This window comes from Gopherus evgoodei, unplaced genomic scaffold (genome assembly GCF_007399415.2).
Source record: "Gopherus evgoodei ecotype Sinaloan lineage unplaced genomic scaffold, rGopEvg1_v1.p scaffold_58_arrow_ctg1, whole genome shotgun sequence".
NCBI classification, from domain to species: Eukaryota; Metazoa; Chordata; order Testudines; family Testudinidae; genus Gopherus; species Gopherus evgoodei.
This window is the reverse complement of record NW_022060079.1, coordinates 686,907-703,694: the sequence shown is the minus strand read 5'-3', so window position 1 is coordinate 703,694 and position 16,788 is coordinate 686,907. Positions and strand designations below refer to the sequence as shown.

At 56.5% G+C, this 16,788-nt stretch overlaps 1 protein-coding gene across 1 annotated transcript; it reads right to left on the bottom strand.

Annotated features, from left to right (window-relative positions):
* Nucleotides 1-5,000: 5,000 nt before the first annotated feature.
* On the bottom strand, nucleotides 5,001-16,598 carry LOC115643402 (class I histocompatibility antigen, F10 alpha chain-like). The gene is made up of 7 exons (XM_030547406.1): nucleotides 16,339-16,598; nucleotides 15,182-15,442; nucleotides 12,823-13,101; nucleotides 9,381-9,656; nucleotides 8,809-8,925; nucleotides 8,407-8,439; nucleotides 5,001-6,945 (listed from the first exon to the last, which is right to left on the bottom strand). The coding sequence occupies exons 1-7, from the start codon at nucleotides 16,565-16,567 to the stop codon at nucleotides 6,872-6,874; spliced, it is 1,269 nt and encodes a 422-aa protein (XP_030403266.1). The 5' UTR covers nucleotides 16,568-16,598; the 3' UTR covers nucleotides 5,001-6,871.
* Between the last annotated feature and the right edge of the window lie 190 nt (nucleotides 16,599-16,788).

The following is a 16,788-nucleotide window of genomic DNA, read 5'->3' as shown; positions in this document are numbered from 1 at the left end:
GGGGGAAGACTGACTGACTGCCCCCCTCCTCATGTCCCCCGCTCTTGCCCCAGGCCAGTTGAGTCACCTTCAGCTACCCGCCCCGCTGCTGTTAGAGCCCAATGGCCAGGCTGCCCGCACCCCCTTCTTAACAGCCATGCCAGCTGTCACCCTTGGAATGCCCACCCTCTCCCCCCATTCACAGCAAGTAGACATGCCGCTAGTCACCCGACTGGCAGGAGCGAGGCAAGACCCACCTCGTAGGAGCAGTTAGGCCACCCCCACCCAGGGCCAGTGCAACCATTTAGGGGAACTAGGCGCTTGCCTAGGGAGCCAAGATTTGAGGGTGCCAAAAAGTGGCATCCCCAAAAAATATTTTAAATGGTTACAGCCGCTGCTGCTGGAGAGGCAGTCTGAGCTGCCTGCAGCCGGCAGCCCGGGGCACCCCCAGGGTCAGGGTACCGGCGCGGCAGCCCAGAGGTTCAGGCTGACGGGGGCTGCGCTGACCCAGGGGAATCCCTGCGCTGCAGGCAGAGGCTCAGAATCCCTCTCCCTCCCAGAGCAAGGGCTCCAGCTGTGCCATTTTTCTCATTGCCGGCGGCTGGGCAGAGCTGGACAGCTCTGCTTAGGGCATGTGGCAGAAGCCCTGCGACAGCCCAGGGCTTCGCTTCTGGAGGAAAGCTGCAGCTAGCCCCTGGCTCAGCCTCTACGTCAGCCCCAGCGAGGGGCACGGAGAAGAAGAGAGCCTCAGCAGTGGTCTGGTGGAGCGGAGGAAGGAAGAGGGCCCCGATGCTCATGCATTGGGCAAGGTAAGCAAGTGCCTCCCCCACAGCTCGGCCTCAGGTGCCTGTGCTCCTGCCCCCTTGGTCCTTGGCTGGTTCCTGCTGCTGCTCCCCTTGTGCCTGGACGGCTGGAGAGAACAGCAGCCTGCAGAGCTGAGCTGCCCCAGTGCCCCCAGGCACCCCCCACAGCCCTGATCCCCAGCTCCAAGCCCAGTCCCTCTGAGCTGGAAACCCCCTCGACCCTATCCCCCCCACAGCCCTGATCCTCAGCTCCGAGCCCAGTCCCTCTGAGCTGGAAACCCCATCCCCCCCCACAGCCCTGACCCCCAGCTCCGAGCCCAGCCCCTCTGAGCTGGAAACCCCCTGACCCCATCCCCCCCAACAGCCCTGACCCCCAGCTCTGAGCCCAGCCCCTCTGAGCTGGACACCCCCTCGACCTCATCCCCCCACATCCCTGAGCCCAGCCCCTGTGAGCTGGGCACCCCTGAACCCAGAGCCCAGCTCCCCACCCAGCTGTGGGCAACAACAGCACCACCCCCAGGCAACAACAGCCCATTCGTACCAACTATCACAATCACCCAGCAACTGCCCATTATGTAATTGCAAATGTATACATACCATTACAGCCTTTAATGTTTTTAAATAATGTATTTAGTTTATTTTCAAATTACTACAAGTTAGTTTTTTACATTTCCTAACACGTTACTATAGTATTGCAAATGTTTTATGGAAGGGGCCCCCGATTTTGCTTTGCCCAAGGCCCCCTGAGTCCTCTGGGCGGCCATGTCTGAGTTTTAAGCCCTGCTGCTGTGTTTTGCCTGCAACAGGCAGGCCTAAGCCTGTGAGTGACCCCATAGCAGCTCCTGAAGAAGTGCTTGGGGGAATCATGCAGAAGGAGCGTGATATTTGTTTGAGTTCTCTCCTCATGGAGGCTGTGCTCCACTTGGTGCAGGACAGCAGTCTCAGCAGGACTCTAGGCCCAGCACCTTGCCTCAGTTTGTAGATTTGTAGTGCACCCATCACCGGGCTCAGTCTGGCACCGCTACCCCTCACCAGTGCCCAAGAAGCAGTCAAAAAAGTTGGATGGACTGGTAAGGTTAGTTGTCATGCTCTTGCTTGGCCAGTGTATACCACTGAATGCATAGTATTCCTCTGTGATGTTCTGTCCTGAGCACAATTGGCATGTTATGAGGTGGTGCCTGTGAGGGACAGGTGTCTGTTTATGTATCCAGCCATCATTTCTTAGGTCTTCTTGGCGGGGGAGCTTTTCCATCCTGCTTTCATTGGTGACATCTGTGATGCTCTGGTAGACATCTATGAAGACAATACTCTGACAGGATCATCTGGCAATACATCACGAGTTGATGCAAAGGCTCTTACAAAAGCCATTTCTAGTTTCAAGTTTCTTGTTTCTCTTGTTTTGTGGTATGACATATCGTTTGAGATCAACATAACTAGCAAACAACTTCAGGCAAAAGAATTTGATATATGTGATGCCATTAATCAACTTGGAGAAACCAAGAAGTTTCTCGTCAGCCGCAGAAGTGACGCAGCCTTTGAGAAAACATTGGTAGATGCAGGTGAACTTGCGGAGGAGTTGGATGTACTGGCACTTTTTGAACCAGATCCAATCCGTATTAGAAAGAGGAGGAAGCAGTTCACATATGAAGCAGATGACGAACCTATTTATGATCCGAAAGAAAAATTCAAAGTGAACTTTTACTTTGCAGTCACTGACACAGCAATACATTCGGTTGAAGAGATTCACATTGATGCAGCAAATTAGTTCAGTATTTTGCTTCATATATGATGTTTACAGTTTGCAAAATAAAACACCAAAGCAAATTATGGAACATTGCTTGAATCTGGAGAAAGCTTTGCAACATGGGGTGAATCCAAAGATATTGATGCCTTTGACTTGTGCAGTGAATTGCAAGCTAGTGCAAGACGAGTCCAAAAGGAGTTCATCACCGCAAGATGTATTGAACTTCATATGGGAAAATAAGCTGACAGATAGTGTCCCTAACACAGTTATTGCTCTTCGCATCCTCTTGACTCTCCCAGTTTCTGTGGCCAGTGGTGAGCGAAGCTTCTCGAAGCTCAAGTTGATAAAAACATACATGCGAACATCAATGTTGCAGCAAAGACTTGTTGGGCTATCTACCTTGTCACTGGAACGTGACATTGCTCACAGCATTGACTCGGAGGAACTTGTTTCTAAATTTGCTAAACTTAAAGCGCGGAAACAAAAATTCTAAATTATAACATGTTACTCTGTGACCATGTATTGTGTATAATGTATGTGATTGGGGGGGGCAGCACAAGATGGAAGTTTCGCCTAGGGCACAAAATATCCTTGCACCGGCCCTGCCCCCCACCCCCAGCTCTTCATTGGAGGAGCCCACCCCTTTCCTGCTAGTTTTCCCACAGGGAGGGGGGGTCCCACCTCCATCACTCCCCATTGGCTGGCTGCCTGGAGGTGGGAGCATGCACCAGCACAAGGCTCCAGCACCCCCTGCCGGGACCTCAGCTGGTTTCCGAGAAATCACCCGGGCGCGGGGCAAGGAGGTTGGAGCCAGTCACAAGAGTGGAAGGAGTGTGATCCCGTGGCTCCCACAGTGCAGGGGCAAATAGCCCAAGTTTATAGCACTTGGCCAGATGGGCCTGTTGGGCTGGGACGGGTCAGAGCGTGGGGGTGGAGGGATACCAAGCCACAGGGGTGTATGGGTCTGTGATGGGGTCAGGACTCACCACCGCAGCGCCTCCCGCTGGTTGCTCTGGGATTTAGCTCAGTTCATGGGGAGCACCCTCTGCTGGTGGTGTCCCATCCATCATCTGTTCCTCCATTGGCATCTGGACCTGCGTTGCTCCCCGCTCGGCTGTGTCCTCCTTCAGGCCACTGCCCTCCAGCAGTGCCCCCTGGTCCATCCTCCCCCCTTCCGGGCCGGGGTTAGCAACAGTCCTTGCACTGGCCTCAGTGGCCAACCACAACCTCAGGCCGGTTGCAGTTTGCCTCAGCCAACCTACTGCATGGCCAGTTGCAGTACAAAGGGGAAGGGGGCAGACCCAGGCCCACCCACGACCCAGGGACCCACTAACAGGAGCCTCTCTGCCCTCCTCCTCTCCCCTTGTCTGACTGTCCCTGGGCCACTTAGTCTGGGACAGACTGAGTATCACTCTTCTGGGCAGCCTTTATATAGGACCTAGCCTAGCCCTGATTGGCTGGCTCCAATCTCAGCCCCGGTTGGCTCTCAGTACTCTTCTCTGATTGGCTTCCAGCCTGCGCAGCTGCTCTGGCCCCCTCTTGCATGGGCCTGGGGCAGCTACCCCACCCCAGGGTCTGACTGGGGTTGCCAACCCTTCAGGATTTTCCTGGAGTCTCCAGGAATTAAAGATTAACCTTTCACTTAAGATAAAACCTCCAGGAATATGTCCAGCCAAAATTGGCAACCCTAGATCTGATGCCAGGAGGCAAGGGACACCATGCTTTCCTGTCTAGAAAACTCTGCAGCCATAAAACGTGGTGCCCAGAGTTCTGCAACAATTCTACTTTGCCACTACAGTCTATTCTATTATTTTAAAAATTGACACAGTATAATGGGTTATTCTGTGGAACTCCTTGCCACATGATATAAAAGGCAAGAGCTAAGAAGGATACCAAACAAATCAGAAAATATCTATCTAATGCTGCAATGTCTGAGCACCTCACAATCCTTTTATCCTCATGCCCCCTTGGCAAGAGGGAAAGACTATTATCCTGATTGGGGAAACTGAGGCCCAGAGAGACGAGGGTCACCCAGGAAGTGTGTGGCAGAGCCAGGTCTCCCAGGCTAGCACACTAACCCCTGGAAGGCCACAGGCATACTCAGAACAACTAGCTGTACACTGGGATTCAAAGATATAACAGATATAAATCCCCTAGCCTCAGGGCACAGGCCAGTGACTAACGGAGGGGCTGGAGGTGTGAGAAGCACAGACTGATTCGGGGGGGGGCTGGGTGGCCTTTGGCTTGACCGGCTGGTATCCACCACCCTGGGCCCCCAACACTCTGGATCCACGTTGCTGAGGGAAATAAATGATCAATGCACAGGTCAACTTTCCCTCGACAGGCAGCAGCTGCCAGGTCTGGTGCCCGTCACTGGGGGATGCTGGGGCAGTTCTAGGGATCAGCCCTCGGTGGGGCTCAGAGTCTCCTCCGGAGCCCTGACGTCTGGGGAACAAACAGCCGAGCCGCCCATGTTCCATGGTCTGTGTTTTATTAGCTCAATAGCCGAGCAAAAGCATCAAACAAAATATGTACAAATGGAAGAACATGAAATCGTCCAGTTACTTACTGTGCTCAGGCAGGTTCACTAAACCACCCCACGTACATTAACAGCCCCTGCTAAGGGCTACGTAACACTCCGGGAAGGCGACGGATCTGGGTCACTAGCAGCCCCACAGACACCGCGCATCCCCAAGGCCAAGCTGGACGTTTCGGTTCCAGCCCAAGGGCTGACAGAGGGAGGGTCCGATCGCTCCCTGGTGACGTGAACATCAGCAGCAGAGCTGTCGGTGCCATTAAGGCGCCTGCCCGGATTATGGCTGATTCGGTAACAGCCGATCTCTTCTCCCCCCCCCCCCGAGTCACATTCCAATAGGCCCGGTTACGCTGAATGCTCATTGATGAATGTAATGAAAACATCAGGACTTCGAAGGGTTAACAGGACAGGTGCTAATCCCGAAATACCTGCCCGTGTGTGATCTTTCCAATAGCGAGGCTGTTTGACCTAAGGCTGGTGTCGGGATCTGAGCAGCTACTCTATAGGCGCTGTGCTCATATAGATTCTGTGGGTCTCAAACACACACACGCAGGCCAGAACACTAAACCAGAGGCATCCGTGCCCGCTAACGAGAACTAGAAAACACCCAGAGAGGTGGACACTTTTGCAGCTGTTCCAGCGCGACCCTCGGGGGTCCATTCAGCTGGCTGGACTGCTATTAGCCAGGGGCCGTGTCAGCCCATGTGTGTGAAGGTCGATGGCTTTGCAGGCCAGCTAGCGGTGACGCGCTTGTAGGTGTCAGATCTTTGGCCCCCCACGCTGCTGGACATTACCCCTCGGTGGCCAGCGGGGGGTGAAAGAGGCAAAGGTGTGGTGACATGGCACAGCCAGAGGCTGCCAGCCTGGCCTGAGACGTGATGGCCAAACCTCAGGCACCCGTGGCCAATCAGAACGGGGTACTCGCTTTCTGAGGTCACTGGCATTACCCAATGGGGTCTGATTAGGACCCCTTTATGCAAATAAAGGGCCTCCTCATTCTTGTAATTTTGGCCTCAGAAAGCCCTCGGATCCAAAAATATATGCCGTCCCCAGGTCCCTGAGACAATGGAGGTCCTGGATCCGCCCCAGACAATATTTGACCCTGTCTGCGAAAGTCCTGGTCTTACTGAAAATGATTTAAAAAAAAAAAAGAAAGCCAGCAAAAAGTTGGAACTGAAAAGGAAGCCCCCCCAGTTCTCCATTCCCGGAGCGGGACAGGTCCTCGGCCTTCCGCTGTTCCTGCCCCCCAGAGAGAGAGAGACAGACAGACACACACACACGCTGAGATTCTGACACTCAGCAGCTCAGCTGTGTGCAGAATTTGCGGTGGTTTGACACACAACATTCAGGGCAAAGCTCGGACCTGAGCGCGACCAGAGCACAGAGTCTTCTCCTCTGAAAATCACCATTTTGGGATTTGATTTTCCAAGCAGGCCCATTTGTCTCTCAGATGGGGGTGGGGTAGCCCATAATTCCCTGCTGTGGGGCTCCCCCGCCCCCATCTTTGCCTGCTCATCGGGCTCTGTGCCGGTTCCTGCTGCAAGGGGACCTGCCCGTCCCTGATGCAGGCAGCGCGGCCCCTGCAGAGACGAGACACTGGAGCGAGTCGGCCCTTTGGGGAGAAGGTGAGGCTAAGTCCTGGCTGCCGAAGCAGAGACACAAACCCTGCAATTGCAGAGCCTGAGGCCCAACACCCCCAGGAGGAAACTGCTCTAATGACCAAGTGGGAATCTCCCCCGGGGCAGGGGGGAGTCAGAGGACAGAGATTGCCCAGCTAGTGGGGTCAGCAGTTGGGCAGGGTCACTGCCCCTAGCACTGGGGTCCCACACTCCGGAGGTCCGTTCCTGATGAAGAGCTGGAGACAGAATCTTCCCCGCTCTTTGCTGTGGAGAGAGGAAAATCGTTCAGAGGTGGTGTAAGCTGCGGGGATCCCAGCTAGGGAAGGGGGATGAGAATGCAGCTCTGGGGTTTCCCCACACTGCACCCCCCACTAACTCCTCTCTATGGAGCGACCTGCCCCAGGCTGGGAATGGACACGGGTTTGAACCCCAAATGCAGCGCACGGCCCTAGTCATAATGGCCCCCGACAGACACTGCCGGGCTCTGGCTTTTCCCCACACACTGGCAGCTCCCGGATGGCTGGTCCAGCCTGTAATGGGTGTAGGAGTGACGTGTCTGGCTCGGTGTAAGGGGACTGTTGGCCCCTCACTGACACTGAATGGGGGGTTTGGTTGGCCCTCCCCAATACCAAAAGGAAGAGGAAGGGTCGATGGGAAATCAGGACCTTGAGACCCACAGTCCCCAGGAGCAATGGGGAGAGAGGGATGCTACAGGTCAGCCTGGCTAATGAGGGAGTCAGGAGGCCAGATGTACCATTCTCCATGTCAGCTGGAGCTGCTGGGCTGGAATGGGCAGAGCTAGGGGAGAGCAGGGGCCTGAGCTGAGCTGGGAAGCAGAGTTGCACCAAACAGAGTCAGAGGGGCCAGAGGAGCAGCCCGGGGAGCTGGAGGCAGAGCAGCAGCCGTGCTGAGGCAGAGCGGAGCTGAGTGCGATGAGCAGCTGGAGAGACCGAGGGGGCCCAGTGCAGGGACACCCCCCCCAGCCAAGAGGCCTTGCAGGCCAGACTTGGGGGGAATCATAATCCCGATGGTGGGACCTTGGCCATCCAGAGCCAGAGGGCATGTGGCCATCGCTAGAACAACCTGCAGCATCCTTGCAGCACAGCCAGGGCCTGGGCAGGGGCCTGGGCCTTGTGAGGAAGGCAGAGATGCTGGTTGTGACGCCCCGTGTCTCAGAGCAGGGTGACGGGTTTTCCTTTCACCTTTCCCATTTTCCCCTCATTTTTTCTACTTAGTTGCTGTTTAATATATTATTTGTTTGAGCTGTAGGCAATGATCAGTGGGTCAGGGAAGTGTCCAGTGCGGAGAGAGCACCTTGGAGTGGGGACACCCTAGCCCCTGCCCTGAGTGACCACGACAGGGTTGGGGGTCAAGCCCCCAGGAATCCTGGGCCCAGCCTTGTCGGGGTTATGAGGACTCTGCCAGACAGGTGGGTGGCAGGGGAGCCCTCGAGGACAGGCAGGTCTCTGGGTAAAGGAAGTGGGAGCAAGGACTCTGATCCTTTCGCTAACCCACTTCATCGGGGTAGCGTGAAGCCAGGAAAGTTCCCCACAATAGTGGGACCATCCCCCGCTTACATCACGCAGCCCAGCGCTGCTCCCCTGGGGCAGGGGAAATCGGTGCTCATGTCCAGTCACTACCGGGCTCCCTTCTCCCATCATGGGGACCCCCTACACACCCATAATGCACTGGGGCATGTGGGCCCCATACCCAGGATTTACTCACTGGCTGCTGGAGCATAGCCAGGGTTCTTGGGGCCTGAAACACAAGCAGAGAATGAGGGTTAGTGCAGGGGAGCAGGGTAACCCCTCTCCCGCGGAGACCCTCTCCCCCCTCCCCCAGACACAGGGCTCCCCACCACCCCAACTGCACCTCACCCAGGTCAGTCTGACCCCAGTGCCCCCCACAACAGGCACACGGTGCCCAGCCAACGACAGAGCCCACTGCCCCCAGCAGGGCCAGGCTATGGTGACCCAGGGCTCACGGCACCTCCACATGGGGCCCATTGGCCCTGCCCCATCTCTCCTTGGGGGGGGCAGTGGGAGGAGACATTCCCCCTTGGGCTGGCAGGGCTGCCCCACTCCCCAGACCTCCCCACATCCCAGCTCCGTGCGGACCAGCTCTTACCTGCTGATTTTCTCCTCCACAGGACGATGCCGGCCCCTATGGCTCCAGCCAGAACCAGCACGGCCAGGATGATGGCAGCCAGGACCCCTGGGGGCAGGGAGCCTTTCTTCCCAGGGGCTGTGGGATGGAGAAGGGCCCAGGTCACTGAGGGGAGCAGCTGCTGGGGCATCCTCCTGGGGCAGCCACAGGCCTTTGCCTCAAATGTCTCCCCGAGGGCGTCTGCAGAGACCTGGCCCCAGGGGAGGGGAAGGCTGAGCTGGGAGAGGGATGGGGATGGGGCACAGAGGGCGGGTGCTCTGCCAGGCACTGCAAGACATGCAGCAAATGTAGTAACCAGGCCCCTCCCTCATAATAGCATCAGTCTGTGGAACTCACTGCCACAGGATATCACCACAGCCAGGAACTTAATGAGATAATCTGAAGCATCGGCCATTTCTGTGGGTCACACAAATATCCAGAGCCAGAAGAGTTCACACTGACAGTGGGCAGGGATATTGACCTTCTGTGGCCCAGCCTCACCCCCATCTCTGTAATTCCCATGGGGCTGTGCCCTGCCATTCACCCCCCCTTACCCCAGATGAGCGTGGGCTCCCCCAGGCTGCTGTGCTCCACCCGGCAGGCATAGCGGTGCCTGTCCTGCTGTGGGGAGATCTCCAGGGATGACTGCATGTAGTAGGTGCTGTCGGCATTGGGCAAGATCCCGCTGGAGTCCGTCTCTGCCAAGATGTCTTCTCCGTCCCGCACCCAGGAGACATGGACGGGACGCGGGTGAAAGCCCCTGGCGCAGCAGGAGAGGGTGATGGAGCCGTCGAGGGCATCTCTGCGGAAAACTGAGACCTTGGGAGGCACTGGAAGGAAGACAGAGTGTGTGAGCCACATGCCAGGAGCTGGGACCATGCAGCTAGGGTGACCAGACAGCAAGTGTGAAAAATCAGGACAGGGAGTAGGGGGTAATAGGAGCCTATATAAGTAAGAGCCCCAAATATTGGGACTGTCCCTATAAAATTGGGACATCTGGTCACCCTACATGTAACAGACAGATGACAAAGGTGCACAATGCATAGGCACCGACTCCACGGGTGCTCCAGGGCTGGAGCACCCACGAGAACAAAAAATGGTGATTTCTCAGCAGGGCTGGTGTAAGGAAGTTTTGCACCCTAGGCAAAACTTCCACCTTGCGCCCCCCACCCAGCCCTGCAGCAGCTCCCTGCCCCCCCCCCCAAAGTGTGCCGCCCACCCCCGTGGGAGCTCCCCACCCCATGGCCTGAGGAGCCCTACGGTACCTCCTCACCCCAGCTCACCTCTGCTCCGCATCCTCTCCAAGCAGGACTGTGCAGTGGAACCCCTGGGCTGGCGGCTGCTGGCAGCGGCGTGCTGACCCAAGGGACCTCCCTGGGTTGCCAGCGGCGCGCCAGGGCAGCCCAGAGGATTCCAGGGGCCTGGGGTCTTCAGCGGTGGGGGGCCCCTGCTTTGGCGGTAATTCAGCAGCAGGGGGCCCTTCCGCTCCGGGACCTGCCGCCCAAGTGCCCCAGAGACCCGCTCCGGGGCCCCCCCCACCGCCGAATTACCACCAAAATGGGACCCGCTGCCGAAGTGCCGCCGGGTCTTCAGCGGTAATTCTGTGGCGGAGGGCCCCCGCCACGGGTCTCCGGAGCACTTCAGCTACTGGTCCCAGAGCGGAAGGGCCCCCCGCCACCGAATTACCACCAAAGACCGGGCTGCATGTCGGCAGCAGGTCCCGCTTCGGCGGTAATTCACCGGCGGGGGGTCCTTTTGCCCTAGAGCAGAAGGACCCCCCTGCCAGCGAGGACCAGGAGCAGAAGAAGCTCCAGGGGCCGGGCCCTGCAAGAGTTTTCCAGGGCACCCGGAGCGAGTGAAGGACCCCACTCCAGGGGCCTCAAAAAATGCTTGTGGGGGCCCCTGCGGGGCCTGGGGCAAATTGCCTCTCTTGTCCCCCTCTCTGGGAGGCCCTGCTGGCGCGCTGACCCAGAGGAAGCCCTGGGCTGCCGGCAACGGCGCCCTGACCCGGAGGACCCCCTGGGCTGCCGGCTGCCGCGGCGGCGCCCTGACCCAGGGGGGACACCGTGGGCTGCCCGCAGCTCATACTCCCTCTTTGTCCCAGCAGCAGCTGCCGGTCAACCATTTACAAAAAAATTTGGGGGTGCTTTTCGGCACCCCCAAATCTCAGCACCCTAGGCAACCGCCTAGTTCGCCTAAATGGTTGCACCGGCCCTGGTTCTCAGCACTCCTGACAGCCCCCCTATCAGCTCCTCCTCCCTGCCTTGGATCAGCTGTTCAGCAGTGCAGGAGGTGCTGGGGGGAGAGGAGGAAAAGCGAGGGGGAGCTGTGCCCAGGAGAGGGGGACAGGGGCAGGAAAGGTAGGGTGGGGGTGGGGTCATGGAGGAACAAATGGAGTGAGGATGGGGCCTGGGGTGGAGTTGGGGTTAAGCATCCCCTGCCCCCTGGAAAGGACAAAATTGGCACCTCTGCTGCAGTGTGTCAACCTCCCCTGTGTATGTGAGACGTGGTCTGCACCCATTTACACTGATTTGTAAATGGAGTAGTTAATCTGGTGTAAATCCCCTCTCTGCAGAGTCAAACTGCTCTAATCCTTGCTCACATCTGGCAACTACCCAGTTCAGCTGCACTGAACAGGCCTGGGCCTGGGTCTCCTTCGCTGCATGCTATCCCGCGCTATAACATGGCTATGTCCCAGCAGGTTGTCAGTGGGTCACTCAAACACGCATGTGTGATTTAGGGGCTAAGGGCCAGTTTTCCAAACGCCCCTTGGTGCCTGACCCCGGTGATTTCATGGGGAGCTAAGTGCCTCTGCTCGGAAATCCCAGCTGGCCCCTGTCTGCATTGTCAGGCGCTTAAATCCCTTTGTCACATGGTCCCGATTTCCTGTCCATGTCTCTGCCCTTGACTGTGGAGGTGCCAGCGCTGGGCATAAGAACCTCAAAACGAGTTTCTTTGTACAGAGACATGTATCGCCCAGCCCTTTGTGAGTGTGAAGGGGGCAGGGAGGGGCTTTTCTGGTTCAAACATGCTAAACAAGTCAACTCACATCCCAGCTCTGGGCTGTGAGGTTTCAGCCCGAAAAGGGAAGTCTGAGGGAGCTGGAAACCACAGGAAAGGCCCTGCAGAACGGAGACGCCCAGGCCACCAGAACCAGCTAACAACCCTTCTGCTCTAACAAGAGTCCGTAGCTCTTGTCTAGTGCTTGTCAAAGTGCTTTACAAAGGAGATCCGTGTCACTAACCCCATTGTACATGTGGGGAAACTGAGGCAGAGCTGAGGAGTGACTGGCCCAAGGCAGGAGTGCAGAACCTCAGTAGATGTGGGGGAGTTACAAAGCCCTGCACCCTGCAAGGCCTTGCCCCAGCCCCTCCCCTTCCCCAAAGGCCATGACTCCTGACCAGGCCAGAAGTTGGAGCTGGGCAGGGAGCCCGGGTTGCTGTGGGGAGCCACAGTACCTCCATCTGCCCTGGACAGGGGCTGGGGTACCCAAAAGCAGCCCTTGCCCCATGTCCATACCCCAGACCGGGCTCCCTGGGCGCTCCCACCACATCCTGGTTTCAGCGTCCAGCCTGGCGAGGAGACAGGGCTTTGGTGGGAAGAGGAGGGGCAGGGTTGGGGCCAGAGAAAGGGACAGGGCCTCGTGGTGAGGGGGGCTAAGGCCGACCTCAGCTCCCCCCAATGTGAACAGGCTGGTGCTGCCGGCAGGGGCTGTGCTTTGTACCTGCCTGAGACTTGCATTTTGGGGGGGGGGGGGCAACGCCGCCTCCTGCCCCTCAAACTATGCCCACGTTAAAAAGTGGGTGAGAATGGCCCCAGCCCAAGGTCACCCTGCAGGCCAGTGGCAGAGCTGGGATTAGAACCCAGTTGTCCTGTGTCCCAGCCCAGTGCACTATCCACTAGGTCACACTGCCCCTTCTGATCAAGTCCAAGTCGCACTGGTGTCGCTGAGCCCTGTACCCCACTCCCCATAATAAGTCCCCGCTGCTCACTCACCCTGCTGCTCCAGCACCGCCCGCCCCTGCAGTACCAGGCTCTGCAGGGTCCCCAGGCACTCGGACTGCAGGTACTGCTGGACAAACTTGGTCCAAACCTTGCCCGCCGTCTCCCAGTGCTGCTTCGGGGCGAAGGCCGGCTGCACGGCCGCGACCCATGTCCCCGTCTGGTTGTCAAAGCTGATAAAGTCCCTCCCGTTGTAGGCGAACTGGAACCTCGGGTCCATGGGGGCCTGGTCACTCAGCGCACAGCCCACATGAACCTGCTCAGTGTGAACCCCTGCGGAGGGGAGAGAGAGAGCTCAGACCCTGCACTGAGAGCTGGGAAATGTGTCTGCAGGCGGGTGGGGTCAGAGGACACTTGGCCGGACGGTGACACCAGCCCTTTACCGTCTCTGACTGCGCCTGGCCTCATGCTGAGCTAGCGAACAGTCCCAGAGGATGCTGAGGGGCAGGAGGGGTCAGAGCAGACCCACAGGGAGGACTGAGGGGTTGGGGTCCTGTCAGACAGTTACTGGGCTCCTGGCGTCTCTCCAGTGGTGAACATGAGAGGTGCCAAACGGAGTGAGACTAAGGTCTGACAGTGACCAACACCAGGGACTCAGGGAGAGTGCACAGAACAGGGCAATTCTGGAGTGATCCTCCCGTCTTCCCCTCCCGGGTTCTGGCAGGTGGAGATTTAGAGTTGCCCCAGGCACAGGGCTGCATCCCAGACCATTTTGGTTAAGTCATTGATGGACCTGTCCCCTAGGAGCTTATCTAGTTCTTTGCTGAACCCAGTTATACTTTTGGTCTTCACAACATCCCCTGGCAGTGAGTTCCACAGGGTGACCGTGTGTTGTGTGAAAAAGTACTTCCACATGTTTGTATTAGACCTTTGATTTCATCAGGCAGCCCCTGTTTATTGTTGTAGGAAAGAGTAAAGACCACTTCTCTATTCACTTTCTCCACCCCAGTCATTGTATGGACTATCATATCCCCCGTTAGCCATCTCTTTTCTCAGCTCAACACCCCGCATCTTTCTGGTCTCACGTATGGAAGTGGCTCCATACCTGTGATCATTTGTGCTCCCTTTTCTTGGAGCCTTTTTCAGTTCCACTCGGCTCTTTTGGCGATGGGGTTTGGGATGTTGCACCCCATAATGCAGTGAAGAACTGAGTCATGCAGGGACATATGACTTGCCCCTGTGACTCCAAACTCCATCTTGTAGCTGTGTTTCTACCCAGGGAGAGAGGTGTTTCTACCCTTGAGAGGTTATATAAGCCCCTGGGAGACCCCTCCATTTGGTCTTCAGCTGGCTCAAGAGAGCCCCTCCACCCCCAAGGATGCCAAAAGAAACTGGAACAAAGGGCAGTAACCACAGGGGTGGGAGTGATCGCTGGACCCAGACTACAAGGCTGCTAGTCTGTAAAAGAAGCTTCCTGGAACATCTGAGGGCGAGATTTACCTGCATTTAGTTTCCTTCTGTATTAGGCTTAGACATGCATGTTTTATTTTATTTTGTTTAGTAATTTACTTTGTTCTGTCTCTTATTACTTTGAACCACTTAAACCTGACATTGTGTATTTAATAAAATCACTTTTTACTTATTAACCCAGAGTCTGTATTTATACGGGGGGGGGAAAGAGGGGGGAACAACTCTCAGTGTTACAGAGGGTGAACAATATATGAGTTTTAAGCTTTATACAGGGTAAAACTGATTTGGGGTTTGGACCCCATTGGGAGCTGAGTGTCTGGGTGCTGGAGACAGGAGCACTTCTTAAGCTGTTTTCAGCTACGCCTGCAGCTTGCAGGGGACGTGGTTTAGACCTGGGCCTGTGTTTGCAGCAGGCTGGCGTGCCTGTCTCAAACAAGGCAAGGTACTGAAGTCCCAAGCTGGCAGGGAAAATGGGCTCACAAGTAGTCTAGGCACATCAGGGGGCAGTTCCAAAGGGGTTTCTGTGATCAACCCATCACAGGGTGACCAGACCTGCACACAGTATTCAAGGTGTGGGCACACCATGGATTTATATAGTGGCAATATTATGTTCTCTTATTTTCTATCCCTTTCCTGGCCAGAAAACATTGATTTTCAGTTGGGGAAATTGGTCCTGGGGCTGCCCGGCTCCCTGCCTGGGATTCTCCTGAGATGGCATTTCTGAAAAATTTCCTTCCCATGGAAACCTCCCGTTTCTGACTTTCCTTCCAATCCGGAATGAAACCACTTCTGGGAATAACATTTTCTGTGGGACGAAAGCTCCATTTTCCTGCCAGCTCTGGTTTGGGCAGCACCTGGCACAGCAAGGCCCCAGTTCCCGGGGGGAGTGATTCTGAGCAAGCGGCTCTTGTGTGTCCATTAACAACAACTCTTAGATACTCACCACCTGTCTGGTTGTACAGCTGCATCCACCTCCTGGTCTCAACTTTAGAGCCCTCCTCGTGCCTCCAGAACTGCTGGGTCTTTTCCTGGAGATACTCAATGCCCAGGGTCTGTGCCACCCACTCCTGAGTGGGTCTGACCTCTCGTGTGTCGCTTCTGTAGTACGCGATCTTAACGTCATCCAGCCGGGCGATCATGATGAAGTGATGGGTCCTATCTTCGTTGATGACGGCTGTGACTAGCACTGCCAGGCTGTGATGCCCTAAAGCAACAGAATGGAGGTTGAGTTTACCAGCAGCTTCCTCCCTTGTTCAGGGGACACCAGGGTCACCCAGTGGGGACCAGCAGAGACCTCTCACCCCCAGCCACATCCCCCTGCTGTCAGCCCCATCCTGGGTGAGGGACAAGCTGGGACCTGTCTGTAATGCACAGGAATCAGGTAGGACAAACTCTCAGCCTGCACCTCTGAAAGCTGGTGGCTTGTTTGGGGGGGGGGAGGCGGGGAGGGTCAGACATCAGTGGGGGGGGTTAACTGCCCCCTGAAGGGCTCTCTCCCATGGGAAAATGCCCCGAGGATGGGAGAGGTGGATGGGCAAACTGCTCGCAGCAGAACCTAGGGCATGTGTGCCGTGTGTGCCTGCCTGTGGGGTGTGCACGTATGTGGTATGTACATGTGCAGGGGAGGGTTGTGGGTGTGCATGACCTTCATTGTCACTTTTCACTGAAAAATTTGTGGTTTTGATAGAAGCATTTTTTGGGTGTTTACTGATTTTCACCCCAATTTTGGCTCAGTCAGCTAAGTGGAAATACTGATTGTTGTAAGAAAATCCAACCCGTGACAGCTGGTCGATGTGTTTGTTTGAACACTAGATGAGTCTAAGTGTGAGTGCAAGGCTGCCTGTTAAAGTGAGGGGATGGAGAGGAAGTTACACACACCGTTACTGTGCAGTCCAGGAAATACACCACAGCATTAAACTCCTTTGATGTTCCCTCTGTGTTGCTGTTGGACCTTCTTTTCTCCCATGTTTTAAATGTTTAGAACAAATACACCTGCACCCAGCTGGAGCGAGGCTGTTACAGGGAGCTGTCCCATCTGACACCCCCAGCCAGGGGCTCACCCTGCCCCCTCACCCCGCCCCAGCCCGACCAGGTACTCACCGCCAGACGCAGCTGGTGCCAGGAGCCCACAGAGTGCCAGCAGCAGCCCCCAGGCCATGGCTCTTGTGTTGCACGGGGAGGGTGACCGGACAGTCCAGGGTGGGGTGGGTAATAGGCACCTGTATAAGATAAGACCCTGAATATCTGGACAAGGGACTCCGCCCAGGTGGGCTGGTAAAGCCTGGCACAGACCCTGGCATCCCAGACCAGAGGGACCCACCGCCACCATCACTATCACTTTCCAAAGTGTCACAGCTGCCTGTGGCCATCGAATCAGGACACAGGCAGAGGCTGTTCGTCATTGGTATCCAGGCAGAAGTAGCTGTGTGAGGTTAAGGTGCAGAGCCCGTGACAGCAGAGTCCCGCCCCATGCCCAGGGGGGTGCGAAGGGAAGGGCAGCGCTGCTGGGCTGGGCAGGAAGGGGCTGGACCCACTCTGGGGCAAGGCACC

Bases quoted from the DNA above. Each gene is read 5' to 3' on its own strand.
- LOC115643402 (XM_030547406.1), bottom strand. From the start codon at position 16,567: ATGGTGGCGGTGGGTCCCTCTGGTCTGGGATGCCAGGGTCTGTGCCAG. The intron at 15,443-16,338 runs GTGAGTACCTGG...CTGTTGCTTTAG, and splicing joins GGCACCAGCTGCGTCTGGCG to GGCATCACAGCCTGGCAGTG. The intron at 8,926-9,380 runs GTAAGGGGGGGT...TCCATCCCACAG, and splicing joins GGAGCCCACGCTCATCTGGG to CCCCTGGGAAGAAAGGCTCC.